This window comes from Monodelphis domestica, chromosome 1 (genome assembly GCF_027887165.1).
Source record: "Monodelphis domestica isolate mMonDom1 chromosome 1, mMonDom1.pri, whole genome shotgun sequence".
Taxonomy (NCBI): Eukaryota; Metazoa; Chordata; class Mammalia; order Didelphimorphia; family Didelphidae; genus Monodelphis; species Monodelphis domestica.
Genome location: NC_077227.1, coordinates 105410704 through 105427526, shown reverse-complemented (window position 1 = coordinate 105427526; position 16823 = coordinate 105410704). Strand labels below are relative to the sequence as shown.

Sequence of the window (16823 nt, the reverse complement as noted above, 5' to 3'; positions counted from 1 at the left end):
TTTCATGGGCTCTAGTTTATGAAGAACCCCTTGATTTAGGCTCACTCTACCCACATGTGCTATCACCATATGTGAAAATGGCACCATTTGTCGTTGAAAACTTAACCTGTAGATGTTTTTCAGGTCACGTTCACACTGCCACTTTGTCCCTCCAGCACCCATTGTTGATGTTGCTTATTTTATTCTATCTTTGTTCCTCTAAGCCTGGGAAAGAAGAAGAGGAAACTTTGGAGGAGAGTTCCCAAATTGTGAAAATAGAAGATCCTGATACAGCAAATGAAAGGAAAGAGAAGGTAACTCTCATCTGAGATACAAACAATTTGCCCTCATCTGTACCAATTCCACACGGGATCTTGTTTAGGTCTTTTCCCCATTTGGAAATGTGGCACCCCATGCTAGGGAGCCATTCTCAGATATCCCACCTATTTCTATCTGAATGAAGTCTTTTCCTGTCCTACTTCCCTTCAAATATACATGCATGTCCATGCATGCATACACATATTTTGAAGGATAGCTTTTCTCCTGATATCTTTGCTTCACACTTCTGACACTTAGCTGTAGTCACTGAGAAAATGTGTGACTGAGAAAACATACTGTAAGGCTTAAAAGGCCATCTTGCCAAAATGGAATTTCAAGAAACAGGACTCATAGGCCACAGTAAATCTAGATACTAACCCCCACAAGTCTCAGACATAATTTGTAATGCTAAGCATTATTTTATATCATTAGAGTGAAAAATCCAGTTACAGTTCCCCCACCCCCTTCCCAGTCTGCTGGTTCTGAGGCACAAAGAAATGTTGTTGGAAACTGGCCAGCTTCATAGCTTTCCAGTCATAAGTTGATGTCAGATGAGAACGATATCAGTATCTGGCAGAAGAAAACTGATCTCCTGAGTCTATTTTTCCAGTCTTTAGGTTACCCTGGGACACTAAAGAAAGTGATTTCAATAGGAGCCAAAAGTAAGAACTACGCATGTACATTTTTACCCACAGGGCAGGAGGTATTTGTAGGATTTTGAAAGCTACTTGTGTCCAAATGCCTATCAAAATGATGCATGCTGTCACAAGAAAACAACTCGGTCAAGTCGAAGGGTTTTTAAAAATTTGTTTATGATATTTTCATAGATGGTTAAAATGCAAGTGTTTTACTTTAAACATAATAATCAAAGCATTTGGGTTGTTTTCCAATTCAGGTAGCATTTAGCGGTTCAGAATATAGCCAAAGAACTTTTAAAAACACCAAAGGAAACACAACACTCTGAGCAATGCATGGCCTGCAGTGTGGGGCTTGAGAGTTTAGTGCTACTGAATTACCAAGTAATTCTTTCCAGTTCATATTAGATGAACACTCAGTCACTGCTCAGAGCATGCCCTGTGGGCATGGTTAGAGCACTATGGCCAGTCTCTCAACTTGCCCAGGTCAGTTTGTAAGCCAACTCCTGATCAAAATTCTATAATTTTATACAGGAACAAGATTGGGAAAGTGGAAGTGAGGTGGAGGGGGAGAGCTGGTACCCTACCAACATGGAAGAACTTGTTACAGTGGACGAGGTCGGAGAAGAGGAGGACTTTATCATGGAGCCAGATATCACAGAACTGGAGGAGATTGTGCCAGTTGGGCAGAAGGACAAAACCTGTCCTGAACTATTCCCCTGTGGGATGACCCCTTTAGACCTGAACACTGATCATGGGGAATTAGCCAAGGAGGCAGGTGAATCTATTCCTGACGGAGCTGCTGAAATCAGATTGGAGACAGACCGAGAAAGTGCTGTCTCCAAGAGCCATTCTGATGAAATAGGGCTTGAAGAGCAGACGTGTCTAAATCTAAACACTGAGAAGAAGCCAGCTGAGTCTGAGGAAGACAGCTTTCCTAAAGATCCAAATTGCCACAAGAAGGAAGAAAAGGCGACCGAAAACTCAGATGTTCCTCTAGTCCCCACATCCCAGAAAATGTCTTCCCAAGAGCCACCAGAGGAGGGGGGTGCACAGTCTGTTCTTTTACTAGATGATTATAAGCTGATGGGATCCCCTAAAAATGAGACCCAAGAAGGCAGCAAACCAGAAGAGAAGCCCAGCTCCCACAAAGAGACCAGCAACCAAAGCCAGGCTTGCCAAGAAATGTTGACTGAGGGTAACTAGTAACTTTTCCTCATGTGCTAACTCATGGCATTTCCAACTAGAGGGCTGTAACAGGAGTTTGCAGGCTGCTACTAACATTGCTAATAATATTGCTAATGGCATCTACTGCCTTATAAGTAATTCAGTAATAGAAGAAAGCTTCCATAAGCCAAGTAAAACTGTTAAAGGCTTTTAGACAAATGGTGTCAAGGAAATAGGATAGGAGGCAGTGAGTTTTCTGGGAGTCATAATCAGATAGGACAGTCTCCTTTGAATTCACATGAGCCCAGATGAACTCCTGCTAAAATTAGTTTAGATTATCAGCAAAAACAGCAACAGTTCCTGCAGATCAGCTAACAGCTTGGCCTCTCTTGTGTCTGCATGGCACAAGTCCACATGGGCAATCCTGGGGCAGCTATTTCTGAACTGCATGAGGGACTTGAGGAAGGAGAGTTTGGAAGAGGAGTATGGGGACAGTGGAGCAGGCTCTTTGAGAAGTGATTTTTAGTTCATTTTTCCCTCTTGATGCCACTCCAGAAGCCCACCAGTGTTTCAGAGAGAATCAGGCCATGTTCAGTGATCTTCTCCCACATTTGTAAAGCATGGCCAAAGGGGAAAGCACTGAGTCCCCCATAGCTGCCAACTAATAGATCATTTAAGTTTTCTAGCTTTGTTTCCTCATCTCTAAAATGAAGGAGTTAGATTAAATGATCTCTCTAATCCCTCCCTGCAACTCCAACGTTCTGTGATTTTTTGATTCAATAGAGGGAGGCAGTACAGCACAGTGACTTGGAGTCATGGGCTCTCAGTTTGAATCCTGGCACTGCCACTTCCTACCTGGGTGACTTGGAACAAATCACTTACCCTCCCAGTTCTGCCACCCGGTAAATCGTTTAAGCTTTCTAGGCTTCAGTTTCTACACCTGTAAAATGAGAGGGTTGGGCTAGATCACCTTTATAGTCCTTTCCAAGTTCAAATCCAGCCTCAAACACTTACTAGCTGTGACACCATGGACAAGTCACTTAACCCTCTATTACCTCCTCTTTAAAATGTGGATGAGGGGGCAGCTGGGTAGCTCAGTGGATTGAGAGTCAGGACTAGAGATGGGAGGTCCTAGGTTCAAATCTGGCCTCAGCCACTTCCCAGCTGTGTGACCCTGAGCAAGTCACTTGACCCCCCATTGCCTAGCCCTTACCACTCTTCTGCCTTGGAGCCAATACACAGTATTGACTCCAAGACCAGAAGGTAAGGGTTTTAAAAATAAAATAAAATAAAATAAAATAAAATAAAATGTGGATGAGAATAACACCTACCTCTCAAAGTTGTTAAGACTTCAACAAGATAATATTGGTAAAATGCTTAGCCTAGCACCTGGCACATAGGAAACACTATATAAACATTAGCTTTCCATTGTTTTTATTCCAATTCGAGATGCATGGTTTATGGGGTGATAGATAAAGTATAACTGTGTTGAGCCCTCAAAGAGTCCTCTAGTTTATTTTTAAATAGATCTCTTGTATGTCAGCTACAGGAGGGAAATAAGGAAGGGCAGGGAAAGAACATGAATCTTGTAACCATGGAAAAATATTCTAAATTAATTAATTAAATAAAATTTCCCCAGACTTAGAAAAAATAAATAATAAAAGAAGAGGAACTTTTAAAACCTTAAAAAAAATAGATCTCAAATAAAATAGCGCTCATCTTACCTGCCAAGCAAGGCCAGAGCATCAGGACAGACTAAATGAAAATCAGAAGCCAACAAGGGTTAAGAGGAAAGGAAAATATTCCTTCAAGACAGTGATTATAACTAAAGAGTCACTGCAAAGCAGCCAGTCAGCATCCCAAAGACTAATCTGAAGCTTTAGTGTATGGGGGAAGATGGTCATAGTAGGGAGGGTGCAAATGCCTTGTAGCTCTTTCACTAGCCTATCTCTCCATCTCTCTGGGGTTCCAAGCAGATTAAAGGTGATTCCATCCACGTGTGGAGTGACACGGGCAGTAGCAGTAACTACCTGTTTGGTACTCCCAAGTGGGCTTCCTATTGCACTGTGAAACAACCTAGAGCAAAAGAGGGGCCGGCTTTCTGCAACACCTTCCCTTGCTTGGGCCGACTTGGACTTTGTCAGCATAGGCCTGAACATGCACTGGGCATAATCAGCTCTTTATCTTACATAGCACTCAGAGTTCATCTTTAGAAATACTGCTTGACAGGTTTGGGGCAAGAACGTCATTGCACCATTTGGCAGGGTTAAATTTGGAGATGTGAGAATAATCTTTTACCCTCTCCACTGCTTGCAAAGAGGCAAACGATACTGAATGATGCTATGGGTATGTTGACTCTTATTATTTGATACCAGAGCAGCACTCTTGATAAACAGAATAAAAAGATATGCCAACATTGCAGGGCGCATTCTGTTGTCGACGTGAAAAAAATCTTTATTAAGGTGCTTTGGTTTAAATTAGCAATTATTTGCCCTGTTCCATGTGTTTTAAAAACCCAGATGACCATCAGTCAGACATCTGGTGTATAGGATATGGATGAAATGGAAGGATCTTTCATGACATGATATGTTTTATGAATTACTTATATTCACTTATATTTTCCAGAAAACTCCCGCTTCACAGAAATCCAGTCCCTGGAGATGAGCTCATTAGCCTATAGTGAGATGGAGATGAAACAACCCCATCCATTGCCTTCCTGGGAACCAGAGGATGTGTTCAACGAACTTAGCATTCCTCTCGGTAGGTTTACATTCAGGGCTCCTGCTTAAAATACAACAGTGTGAACTGGAAGTTCTGACCCAACATTTATAGTTCTTTGCATCTTTGGCAACAGCCTCGGTTTATAAGGCATCATTTAGCATTGTTTGCTTTTTTTTCATCTTCTGATGATGGAGCAGACCATTCAAGAAAGCCGGTTGCCAGAACTTCTATAAACGAGGGCTGAGAGCTCTATCTTTTTAGATATCAATGTTTTCATTCCTAAGAAAGCTAAGGTAGTGAATTTAGATCTTTTTTAGGCAAATAAGAAGGGAACTTGAGTTTCCATGAGGAAAGCAGGTCACAAATTTTTCGAGTAAATACTTAGCACATGCACACAGAAAAGCCCCAAGGAATAATCTTTCCAGAGGAAGATAGTATGGCATATTGGGAGGAACTTAGATTATGTAGGATTAGGAGAACTAGGTCCTAATCCTACTTTATTCCATTAACTTGATAGCAAGTCACTTCTTCCTCTAGGACTGTCTCCTCATCTATTTTACAAGGAGCCTGGAGCAATTGTCTCTACGGTCCTTTTAAGACAGAAAAACTGGAAATATATGCCAGTATCATTTCAAGCAAAAATGGGGAAAATAGAGCAAAAAGTGTAAAGGGGGAAGTCAATGAAATAATTACAAATAATACATTCATTATATACAGAGAGGTGATAGCTTAATCAGGATGGGAAGCTGACTGGCTAACATGGCAGGATTCATGCTTTTTGATTATCTTCCTTTAATTATAGCATTTTGATTGTGTTGGGTTCAGTAAAAGAATTACTTTCTGTTGTTTACTCACTTTGAAGGGGTTAGTTTGCTACCAACCATTGGAAAGAGTGTCGGATTTATAGTGAAAGGACTTGAGTTTGAAGCCTGGTTTTGTATGAAAGTCACTTATCTTCTCCAGGCTTTAGTTTCCTATGTGAAACAAGAAGATTGGACTAGATGATTTTTAAGGTCCCTTCCAGTCATAAGTCTTTTGATCTTATGATCTAAAGGGAAAAACAAAAGCAAATTTAAAAAGAACATTATAAAACATTCTGAATTCAGAGTATTCCAAGATGCCCTTAGTTTGAAACCGTGGAACTTCTAGTTATGGTTGTGTGATTTGGGGGAGTAGAAAGGGATCCAGAGAATTCATTCATTCATCAGTATTTATTCAACATAATATTGTGCTTAGAATTGGGGATGGAATGGAATACTATAGCAAAGTGTATCATATGGTTCTTAATAGAACTTGAGAAGGCTAGTTAGGAAGAAAAAACATAAATATATGAAAAGTTAAGAAGTCATACCTCTACTTTACCTTTGAGTAGTATAAACTTTTGAAAGCACTTTTACAACCATTATCTCTGAAGCACCTTGACAAAAAAGGCAATTCAGGCTTAGAAAAGGTGAAATGACTTATCCAAGGTGACATAGTAAATTTAGATTCCTAAAAGCTAATTTATTGTTCTCTTCACTTAATTCTACTACCCTGCCTCCTCTATTTCTTCATAGGCAAAGAGAGTAGTGAGTGTCTTATGGGAAGTGGTATGAAAAGTCTCACATTCCTTGCAGATTGATGGTGTCAGAGAAATTCAACAGCAGCTTGTTGTCTGGCCTGGGTCCCAAATAAAATAGAGGGAAGCAGAAACATTGGGGATTGGTGAAAAGATCCAACACAGGGGAAGGCACCACCATTTTGCTGGTTAGTCCAGCTCTGGTTGGGGCATGCCAGCAGGAACTGTCACAGACCAGCACTTCCTAACTGGCAGAAGCTCAATCCCCAAATGCTTATATTCTCCATTCAGTGGCAGGTTTATTACTATGACTAACGTATAATTACCTTCATTCGGGAGCTGTTATTGGACAGCGAATGCAGTTTTAATTATTGCAGTTAATAGAGACTGAAAAGGGAAGCAAAAAAAAAATCCCCATATATGTTTCTCGGTACCTTATATAACTGGCTCTTATGAAAATGCCCTTTTAGCTTCTTTATAGACATTTCCAATGCGTCACAAAGCAATCATGTTTACATCTATAATGCCTACAGCCAACTCTCAATTATTCAGGAGATGAATTACATATAGTTTAACTATTCTCCACACCCCATCCTTCTTTCCTTTCTCTCAGTCTCCTCCTCAAGGGCATCTTACCACACTGTAGCACTGGCACAGGTGGGCAAGGCCAGGGAAGTTAGCTATCCATCTCACATTACATCATTAGGCACCTTGGTTCTTTTGAAAGGATATGGTATGTAAAGAGACAAGTGAAGGTCCACAAAACTGACTACTCTCAAGATTGGGGGAAGGGGTTGCGTAGACTGAAGTTATCTGTGTACTCTCTTCATTCAACATGAAAAATTGACTCTATTCCTTGGGCCCTAAAGGAGAACAAATCAACAAATGTTTCCTGAGTGCCATATTTGGGGTAAAGCCCTGTCATGGAAGTTTGGGGAGGTGTAAAATGATAACTAAGACATAGGACCCCCAATCCTGGGCAGATAGCAGGAAAGGAAGGAAGGAAGGAAGGAAGGGAGGGAGGGAGGAAGGAAGGAAAGAAGGACGGAAAGAATTATTAAGCATACACCACAATATGTGCCAAGCATTGTGCTAAGTGCTAGAGATACAAATATAAATGAGACAATCTTCTCCTTCATGGAACATGCATTTCAGTGGGAGAGCTAATACATGTTGGGAAATGGTGGCCAAAGAAAGGAATATTGTTAAAGGAAGTCACAAGGATGGTGAGTGGAGCCAGAAGGACCTGTCTCTAGGATGTGCCCTTTCTGGCAGTAAAGCCAGTGCTTTTTTGCTTACTGTTCCCAGGTAGAAAGGGGATTGATGATAAGGATGCAATGTCTAGTGGCTAATAGAAAGATGGCATTAAAGCCTAATTAGGTAACTGAGACCAGGTAAACAGGAGGAGCTTTAACCAAATTGGACAGTGTGTCCTCAGGGTAGGACCTAAAAGTCTAGCCTGGGAAGGGTGCATGGGGTTTAAATAACCATAGCAGTCAATATGCTAAGTATTCAGTGAGCAGTAGTTGCTGTAGGAATTCCTCTGGGGGTGCTCCAGGTGTATTTGGTTGACTGGGAAGGCGTGCTGGAGCTGGAAACTTGGAACTGAGCCTTTAAGAACGCCCAGGATTCAGATAAGCCCAGAGGAGGAGAAGGAGGCTCCAGTGTGGGGCTGGAGTGAATATTATAATAATAATAGATTACAAAATGATAGTGCTTTATAGCTCCAAATCACTTTACAAACAAGAAAATAAATGACTGGTGAACTGGTCTGGGTGCGTGTCTGGCTAGATGCTGCTGCTTAATAGAAATGATTTTGGTTTGTTGTGTTTTGTACTGGCTCTCCTTTTGTTTAGATAAGATGTGACGGGTATGGAACATGGATGACACACTCATCGGGGCTTATCTATGTGGCCCCTCTCACCTCGGGGACCTAGCTGGGTGGTGCCACAAATGAAGCCTCAGCTCTTTCCAATAGAATGTGCATTTAAAGATCTCCCACACTTCTCTCCTACTTATACCATCTGTTCCAACCAGATTTTGGAGGAAGAGCCAGTACAACCTTGTAGATAATAATGAAGCAATATCTCAAATTTACCACAGTCAACTGCCTTCTACCAGGCTAGGGGGTAAAGCTGAACCTGAGGCTGTACAAGGCTAGGCATCCCTGCTTCTATCCCATTTTATTTTCTGTGGTTGATATAGTTGGGGAAACAAGGGCTGTGGGAGAGATGAGAGAGAAAGAGAGGGATAGAGACAGAGAGGTAAAGAGCAAGAGAGAAAATCAGTCTCTACTAGATGGCATAGTACATAAGTGGATGATTTCTCAGCTGACTTACCTGAGAGTCAGAAAAGCATTTCTATCCTTAGGAGGTACTGCTTACAGCTGTGTTAAAATCATAGCGATAGCAGGAAATGTCAGCAGAGTCAATTCAGCTGACCAGTTCCCAGACTCCAAACCACGAGTCAGGAATCAGTCAGTAACCCTAAAGGCAGTCAAAGATAACACCAGGGTTTTGTACATAGGTAACTGAGTTGATGATACTGTCGGTAAAAGGGGAGTCAGAGAAGGATGCGATTTAGAGAGGAAGAGCAATCCTTTTTGCACATATTGATTTGGAGATAGTCCCAGACTATCTGGATGTAAATTCCGATGCACAATTAAAATAAAGGCTTCATGTTGGGGACAGAAGTGTAGAGTCTCCTCCATTGCCCCACAAGTATAACTGAGGTTGCCAAGGATGAAGAATGTGTAGTCAGAAAAGATGTTGAAGATATGGCCTTAAGGAAGACCTCCTCCTTTAGCAGCCAGGATGATAAAAAGTACTCAATGAAAAAGCTAGAGGGGAGTGTTCATAGAAATAGTAACAATAGCTAACATCTTCATAACCATTGTGATTTGCAAAGAACTTTTACATGACTTATCAGATCCTTACTCCAAAGGGTAAATGCTATTTTTGAAGTGGGAAAAAAGTTAACTTGCTAATTGCAAGTCTGGAATTCTTATCTATTTCAGAGGGCTCTGAGATATACTATGACAGTCTCTCCTGTTTCAGTGGACAGCAGTATAATCATTGAAAGCCCTCTGTAACTTGTGGGTTATACACAGCTGTTTAGCAGCTGGCTTAAAGCCATTTTTGTTTGGGATAACTCTCTCTGCCTGGGGTCAAGAAATTCCAGAAGCCACATCTTATGGATGGTCTTCTTACCACCCATATTCATCTTCTACCATATATAGCCATGGAAATGATGTGTCTCAGACCCTGAAGATGAAAGTGTAGGAGATAATAGAGATGAAAAACAGGTATCTTCTGACTGCTGGAGGGTTTTATATCCTGAAAGAGGGATATAAAGATATAAGAGCCACAGCCATGAAGGAGAGATCTAGGGAGTCCTCTAACCCTTTATAATGCTTTATAATTTTTGACTCTGTCATTTATGTACTGGAACCCAATTGCCCTGATGCTGAGCCCAAAGCTCTTTCTACCATCACTAATAATAACGTTTATTATGGCAGTCCTGGTTGTGTGATCATGGACAAGTCACTTGGATTTTTTCAGACTTCTCATCCATTAAATGGAAAATATAATACCTGTAGTTCATACTTCACCCAGTTATGGTAAAGATCACAGGAGATAGAGACTGTACTCCATCAGTATAAAGAACTCTGGGTAAAGAAATTCCCTTTACCATTGCAGTCAGCACGTTCCCCAAGACATATGGTAGGTAACATATCCTGAATGTAAAATATATACTATTATAAATATAATATTGTAAACCTTAAAGTTCTATGGAAATGCTAGCTATTAATATTATTAGGTTTTTTATTTAAAATTTTAAGTAAATTCAAGAAACCCTTTGACTCTTAACTTTTGTTTTTTACAATTCTGAGTTCTAAATTCTCTCCTATCTCCTTTCACTGAAGACAAGAAACTTAATAAAGGCTGTATGTGTAAGTCTGCCATATTTCTAATGCATTTCCTTCTCTGTTCTTTGAAAGGAGTGGAGTTTGTGGTGCCCAGGACTGGGTTTTATTGCAAGTTGTGTGGGCTTTTCTACACTAGTGAGGAGACAGCAAAGACAAGCCACTGTCGCAGTTCTATCCACTACAAAAACCTACAGGTAAGAAAGAGGTTTCCTTGTCCTTAAAGGCCCCTGGCAGGGCTGGGACACTGTGCAGAATTCTGGGGCTCTTCCCAAAGGTGCAGTAGGGCATCACCCATTCTCCCATCCCTCCCTTGTCAGAGCCCCAGGGGAGCTCAGACATACTGAGGAAAACAGGTGTGTGTCTGCCCCAGTCTGCCACAAATTGCCTAAAACACACCCAACTGGTTCCTTATGAAGAAGCCACGCATACTAGTTCCATCACAGAAATGCCCTTGATTCTAAAGGTGGTTTAAAAGGTCATCTCTCCTCTCTTCTCTGCATTCCCACCCCACCCCCCAATTAAAGCCCGGCTTTGTTCAATGGGGAATCAGTAGCATTATGAAATTTTAGTTAGAAGAATTAGAGTTTGTTGAATTGAGCTGAAAGGGACCTAAAGGCAATATTGTAGCCCAGCCCCTTCATTTTACAAATAAGTGGAGACCCAGAGAAGATTTTCCCAGGGTAACACAGGTGGGATTCAAACAAATCTTCTGACTCCAAATTTAGTGCTTTCTACATTAAGCAAAGGAGCAAGTTATTCCAGATTGGATAGGGGATTAAGACACTAAAAGCCATTGCTAACAATTCCTACAAAATTCTGCAGACCCCAAATGGCAAGTCAGTTAACCTTTTCACCTCTAATTTAACTGCTAGCTACAAGACTCATAGCAAGTTCTCTTCCTCCTTTTCCAAGTAAGAAATTACTTGTAGGTTATAAAAAATATATCAGATTTAAAATAGCCCTTTTCTCACAGAGTATAAGGGATATGGCATATTTGTTCATCACAACAATCAGAATACCTACTTTACAATAAAATATGATGGACAGGGATGGATTAAAACACAGTTTTAAGATGCCCTGAGAGAGAGTGTGAGGCAGTGGAGAACATAATTAGGAGTTAAGAGAGAAAGTGCTATCTATGCTTTCATAGAACCCTAGGCAAGTCACTTAATTTTTCTAAGCCTCAATTTTCTAATCAGTAAAATAGGGATGATGATAACATCTACTCCACTGTTTTGAGCAATGATTCTCAAAGTGTGGTCCAGGATCTCCTGGGAATTCCCAAGATCCTTTCAGGGGACCTACAAGGTTAAAACACTTTTTATAATAATATTAAAAGTTTTAATTTCTCATTTGGCAAATATTGATAGATGTACCACACATTAACAAAAGCTCTTTGGGGGAGTATCTTCACTATTCTTACGAGTTTAAAGGGGTTATGAGAGTAAAAGATTTGAAAACCACTGATTTTAAGGATCAAATGAAGTAATGTATGTAAAGTACTTTGCAAACCCTAAATTAGGCCTATGTATATTGTCATTCCCTGTTACTGCTAAAATTAATATGGTCTGACAAACAATCCCACTAAAGTTATCAACAATTTCATTCTCACCAGAATCTTAAGTTGTTGGATGATCTGTAAGGCTCATCTAGCCTAACTCTCTGCCTAATAATAATGCTGTGTTCTAGTTTTTGGAAAACTGGCTTCTGATTTTGGCTGGGATAGACCTCTGTTACATGTCTGACACCTGTTTAGCAGAAAGCAGTCTGGATCAGAGGCCAGAAGGCTCCCAAACAGCAGGAGACGTGTAGCTGTTTCAACTCCTGACTCCTTGGGTTATATGACCTTAACTAAGGCACCACTACTGACCTGGTGGCAGCTTACCCTAATTGCAGGCCAAGTGAACTACCAAGGAGAATATTAATAGCTTCCTGAGTTTTGGCCTCACAAACCCAAACTGGTTGTGACCATTAGCTTCCTAGTTTGTTAAAGGCTATTTGATCTCTGTCCAGAAACTCGAGGGAATTTGTCATCTTAATTTCATTCCTGAAAGCAGCTGCTTTTTTGAAGTTAAAGAAACCTCAGATTCTACTAAACTATAAGCTTCATGAAGGCAGGACTTCTGTGTTATCAGCAATTCAAAAATTGTTAAGGGACTGAGCATAGTACTTTCCACCCAGCTGGTGACTAATAAGGATTTTTCAAATAACGGAGTAAGTGAATAAATGGGCTGCTGCCCAGCCCAAGCCTCCATTATGATCAGGAACACTAAGGTTGTTACTATCCCATTTGCTTATTAGTAATCTTCTCAAAATACATCTGACCTCCACCTGTTCCTTGATTCTCTACTAAGAAGAGGCAGTCTGACCCCTAAGCACAGCACTATTTTTTTCCTAGTCTACCCAGGTAGTATAAACCATCTTTCCAAAGCAATCTGGAGAAACCTCTCCTGGCATTTGAATACTTTGCAAATAAACTCTCTGCAGACTGATTTGGTGAGACTTTTCTCTTTTTGTTAATACTGAAAGAACTGATGTTTACAGAAGCCCCTTAACATGTTCTAAGCACTTTGCATTCATTATAATCTCATCTGAATTTAGCAAGCTTATGAGACAGTACATTTATTCCCATTTTTTTAGATGAGAAGACTTCAGCTAAGAGAGGTTAATTGGCTTGATTATGCTCATACAACTAGTAATCAAATCCTTTCAGAAGGATTTGAACTTAAAGCCAAAACAAGCTCTCTATCCACCATGCCACAATGCCCACTAACACTGGACTAGAAGTAAAGAGACCCAAGATCTAGTCCTGGGTCTTCCACTTGTCAGTCACACAATTTTTTTTTAAAGCTCTTACCTTCTGTCTAGAATAAATACTATGTGTTGGTTCAAAAACAGAAGAGCAATAAGAGCAAAGGACTTTTTAGGCAGGTAGACACCTCTATGCCTCAATTTTCATAGCTGTAAAATGGGCTAATGATGTCTCTCCTGTCCACCTCTCAGAGTCCCAGTGGGGATCAATTATGTTGTAAAAATACTTTGTAGCTGTCAAGCACCATGCATGTAGAATATATTATTATCTGGGACCTAACACAAGACCTTTTCTAAAGTAGATGTTTGTTCAGTCAAGCTCCTGGAAATGAATTTGCTTTCTCTTCCTATCCCAGAAATATTTGTCCCAGCTGGCGGAGGAAGGCCTAAAGAGCAAGGAACAGGGCAGCAGCCCGAAGCCAGATGACTGCAGCATTGGAATAGTGCCCCACTTTGAGAGAAAAAAACTCTGACCCTGTAGAAACAAGAGGAGTCGAAATGAGGGATTGATTGCCAGTGGTACCTTGCAGATCTCCAAGGCGACACTGTTGCATCTTCTCCTTCAAGATAAGGAACAAAAAATGGAACAAATGGCATGTGGTTGGGGTCTGTGACCAGAGTACCAGAAGAAAGGCTCCCCAAACTGTTCCCACAACAAAGCAGTCCTGACACGACCTATAGGCAGAGCTGCATGTCCTCTCTGTATGTGTGTGTGCGTGTTTCTCTCTCAAACCTTTTTTCAAACTCTCGCCTGACTCTCCTTGAGTTCTGTGCCCCAGCCCTTTTCCTTTTCATATAATCTGACTCCTCAGGGATTTTTAACAAGGTTTAAATTCTTGATGGAATAGAACATACCAGGCCAAAAGGAGGGGGAATTATCCAGGGGAAGGGCTTCAAAGAGAAATGTCTTTAGATACTTGAATGAAATAGTATACATCTCTCTGCTTGCTGTTGGTTGACTGGGGAAGCCCAGCTAGAGTGCCCAGAACTCTGGAGTTAGGACAAACATCACCAAGGAAGGCAAGGAGCATATTCTTAAGGAGCCTGATTAAATCTCCTTCATTCTCCAAATGTATGGCCAAGCCACCTGTTTGAGCAATCTGTTTTTAAAGATCTTTCATCCATTTATTCTGAAAGTTCATCAGTCTTAAGTTAAAATGAAGCAGACTTTGAAAGACATGCAACAAAACTTTCCTTCTGAAAGCTCGGAGAAGTTCCCTCCAAATCCTTTCCTTCTTTCTTCTCCTGCCCCATTTTGAGGAGAAACGAGGGCTTGTTTTATTTTGGACAGTAGATATGGTAAGGATTCAGTTGGATTAAAATGAAGCATACACTTCCTCTGCCTCCAGCTAAAATAGCAGTTGGTGTGTGTCCGGGACAAATGACTGCCTTAAAGTGGTGCTTGGAGTCCGATTGAGAAACACCAAAACAATGAAACTGCCAGCCAAGATCCTGTCCTTGACTCACCCGAAGGTGCCTGCATGCTGGGGTGTCTGAGTTGCATTCTTCTTCAAAACCTCCTAACTCAGTTGGTTGTAAGGTGCCCCTTGAGCTTTGGGATTAGCTGAGGAGGAAAGAGGTTACTGAACCCATGTCTAGTCCTTGAGATTTCTTCAACATAGATTTTGTATTTGGGCCTCTTTACAGTTGGATCAGGGGAGCCCATTGCTGGCTGGGGAGGACCCTTGTTGAAGCTTCTTGCCCTGAAGCATTAAATACTTTGTAGTTAAACTCTTTATGGATCTGAGGTGGCCAGAGGGGTCTTTCCTACACTAACCAGAATTCACCTTTCTAGGCCAGAAGCTTGCTTAGTTGCTATGTTGGCTTGGCCAGTTAGTAATTCCATGTGAGGTATTTTGCTCCTGGATACTTTTTGTGAAGTTCCCAGTCCTGTGGGGGGAAACCTCAGAATGGTGTGAAGTGGAACTCAGTTCTGCCCTTGTAAGTCGAGACATTTCTGCAAAGTCTGTCTGACCTTTTTGGGCCTTTAAAATGTAGACAGAGAAGTCTTTGGAGACTTTAGGATTTGGTGTCATCGCCCTTGGCTGTCATAGCATGAGAAGAGAATTAATTTCTTATGGTAAGTTAGAGCTCAGTGGACAATTCAGCTGGATGAGCCGGGTCTGAACCACTAAAAGAATACAAACACCACAAACACCATGATAAGACTATGGAATATAAACTTTGAACAAATGTAGCCAGAGAGAGGCACAGATATTGGAAACCCGTATGTGTGTGGGAGATTTCAGGAAGGCACAAAAGGAAAATAAACCAGTTTGGACATGTCCAGGCTGAAAAGCCACATTTGTCAGTAGAACATTTCAGAAGCTCAGGAAGGTTGGTTTTTAAGAGACATGAAAGGGTTTGAGGACTGGAGCTCAATCCAGACCAGCTCCCCGGTCACCACACATCATGAATCCAGCTGCCAAAGGTAGCCTGTGAACAAGGAATGCTTGTACCATGTCCTCAGCACTAGCTGTTCCTTCCTTTCTGGGAAATAGCCTGACCTCATGTGTCTCTATCTTGCCACCACAGGGAGGGGGTGGGATGCATTTCTCAGCTTTTTTTCAGTTGTGCCACTCACTAAACCAGATGGGGTAAAACCTTATACTCTCGATATCAGAAAACTGTTGCAGGGTATCACCTTGCCATGGAGAGTGACAGCCTACTCTCCAGAAAGTGGGAAAATCCCCCTGCCATAACCGGTTCCATATGGCAGGGTTTCCATGGAAATTCGTATCAGCTACTCCCCCAGAAACTCTTAGGTCTTCCTTGCTGATAAAATGAATATGTCCATGGTGGGAGGGGTGGGGGATAGGGAGTTGTTCACTAACCATATTTCTTCAGGCTTTTTTTTCCCTCTTTTACTCCATCAGGATCCTCTATTTACAAAAGATTTCAGGATATACATGTGTACATATATACATATATAATATATATTTTTATACAATACCATTGGCATGATTCTTCACCAATCTTCATAATTTGCACTTTTTATTTCTATATGTATCAAACCCAGTACAGTGTTAAAAGCAGCCCTGGCAAGTTTTTATTTTATTTAAAAGGCGCTTTTCTGCAATGTTTGTTGATCTTTTCAAGTGTCTCCCCAAAAGGGGCCCCCAAAAGCATTGACCATTTTTAGCAATAGATAGATTTGTTCTCTGGATCAAATTGAGTCTTTAACATTACAAAGGCCTGCTTTTAAAAAAAATCAACCTCCCTCTTCACCCGGTCCCCAAAAAGAAAGCAATATTCAGTCACTGCCCCCCCACAGAATTCAGCAAATAAACCGTTGGCTTGAATACTAGTTTAGTGTAGTTGTAGCATCAGGCCGGTATCATCAGGGTTTTCTACTTGTGAAATATCTGAGGCTGTGATCTGTTGAATTATACTTGAACTGGACCAGAACATATTTATTGAGCTTATAAAAATCTTGTTAATTTAAGCTTTGGCTTGTAAATGGTTGGAATTTGTTAAACTTTGTTGAGTGTCTTCTGAGTTGTCACTACTTTTACTGATCCATGTAACTGACCGCAAAGTGTTTTGAGGTGTTTCATAAAAAAATGAAAAGAAAAAAAAAAGATTTTAATAAAGGTAATTTGAAAGCCTTTCAGTGAGTAATGGTGTTGGTGTACATCCACAGGAATCAATTTCTAGCTTATTGGGGCAGAGTCAGCAAAGAGGCCAGGATTGGAAGCCTCTTTAT

The 16823-nt window shown here is 40.9% G+C and overlaps 1 protein-coding gene across 5 annotated transcripts in view; it reads left to right on the top strand.

The window, feature by feature from the left end:
- Positions 1 to 16725, top strand: part of RBM20 (RNA binding motif protein 20) — a 243365-nt gene extending 226640 nt beyond the window's left edge. For all 5 annotated transcript variants that reach the window (XM_007479029.3, XM_007479028.3, XM_056820201.1 and 2 more), the window contains 5 exons: positions 204 to 293; positions 1467 to 2130; positions 4725 to 4859; positions 10379 to 10500; positions 13474 to 16725. In XM_007479029.3, the coding sequence (XP_007479091.1) occupies positions 204 to 293; positions 1467 to 2130; positions 4725 to 4859; positions 10379 to 10500; positions 13474 to 13590 (1128 nt within the window). In that variant the 3' untranslated portion in view covers positions 13591 to 16725. The remainder of the gene's footprint in view (positions 1 to 203; positions 294 to 1466; positions 2131 to 4724; positions 4860 to 10378; positions 10501 to 13473) is intronic.
- The last annotated feature ends 98 nt before the right edge of the window (positions 16726 to 16823 follow it).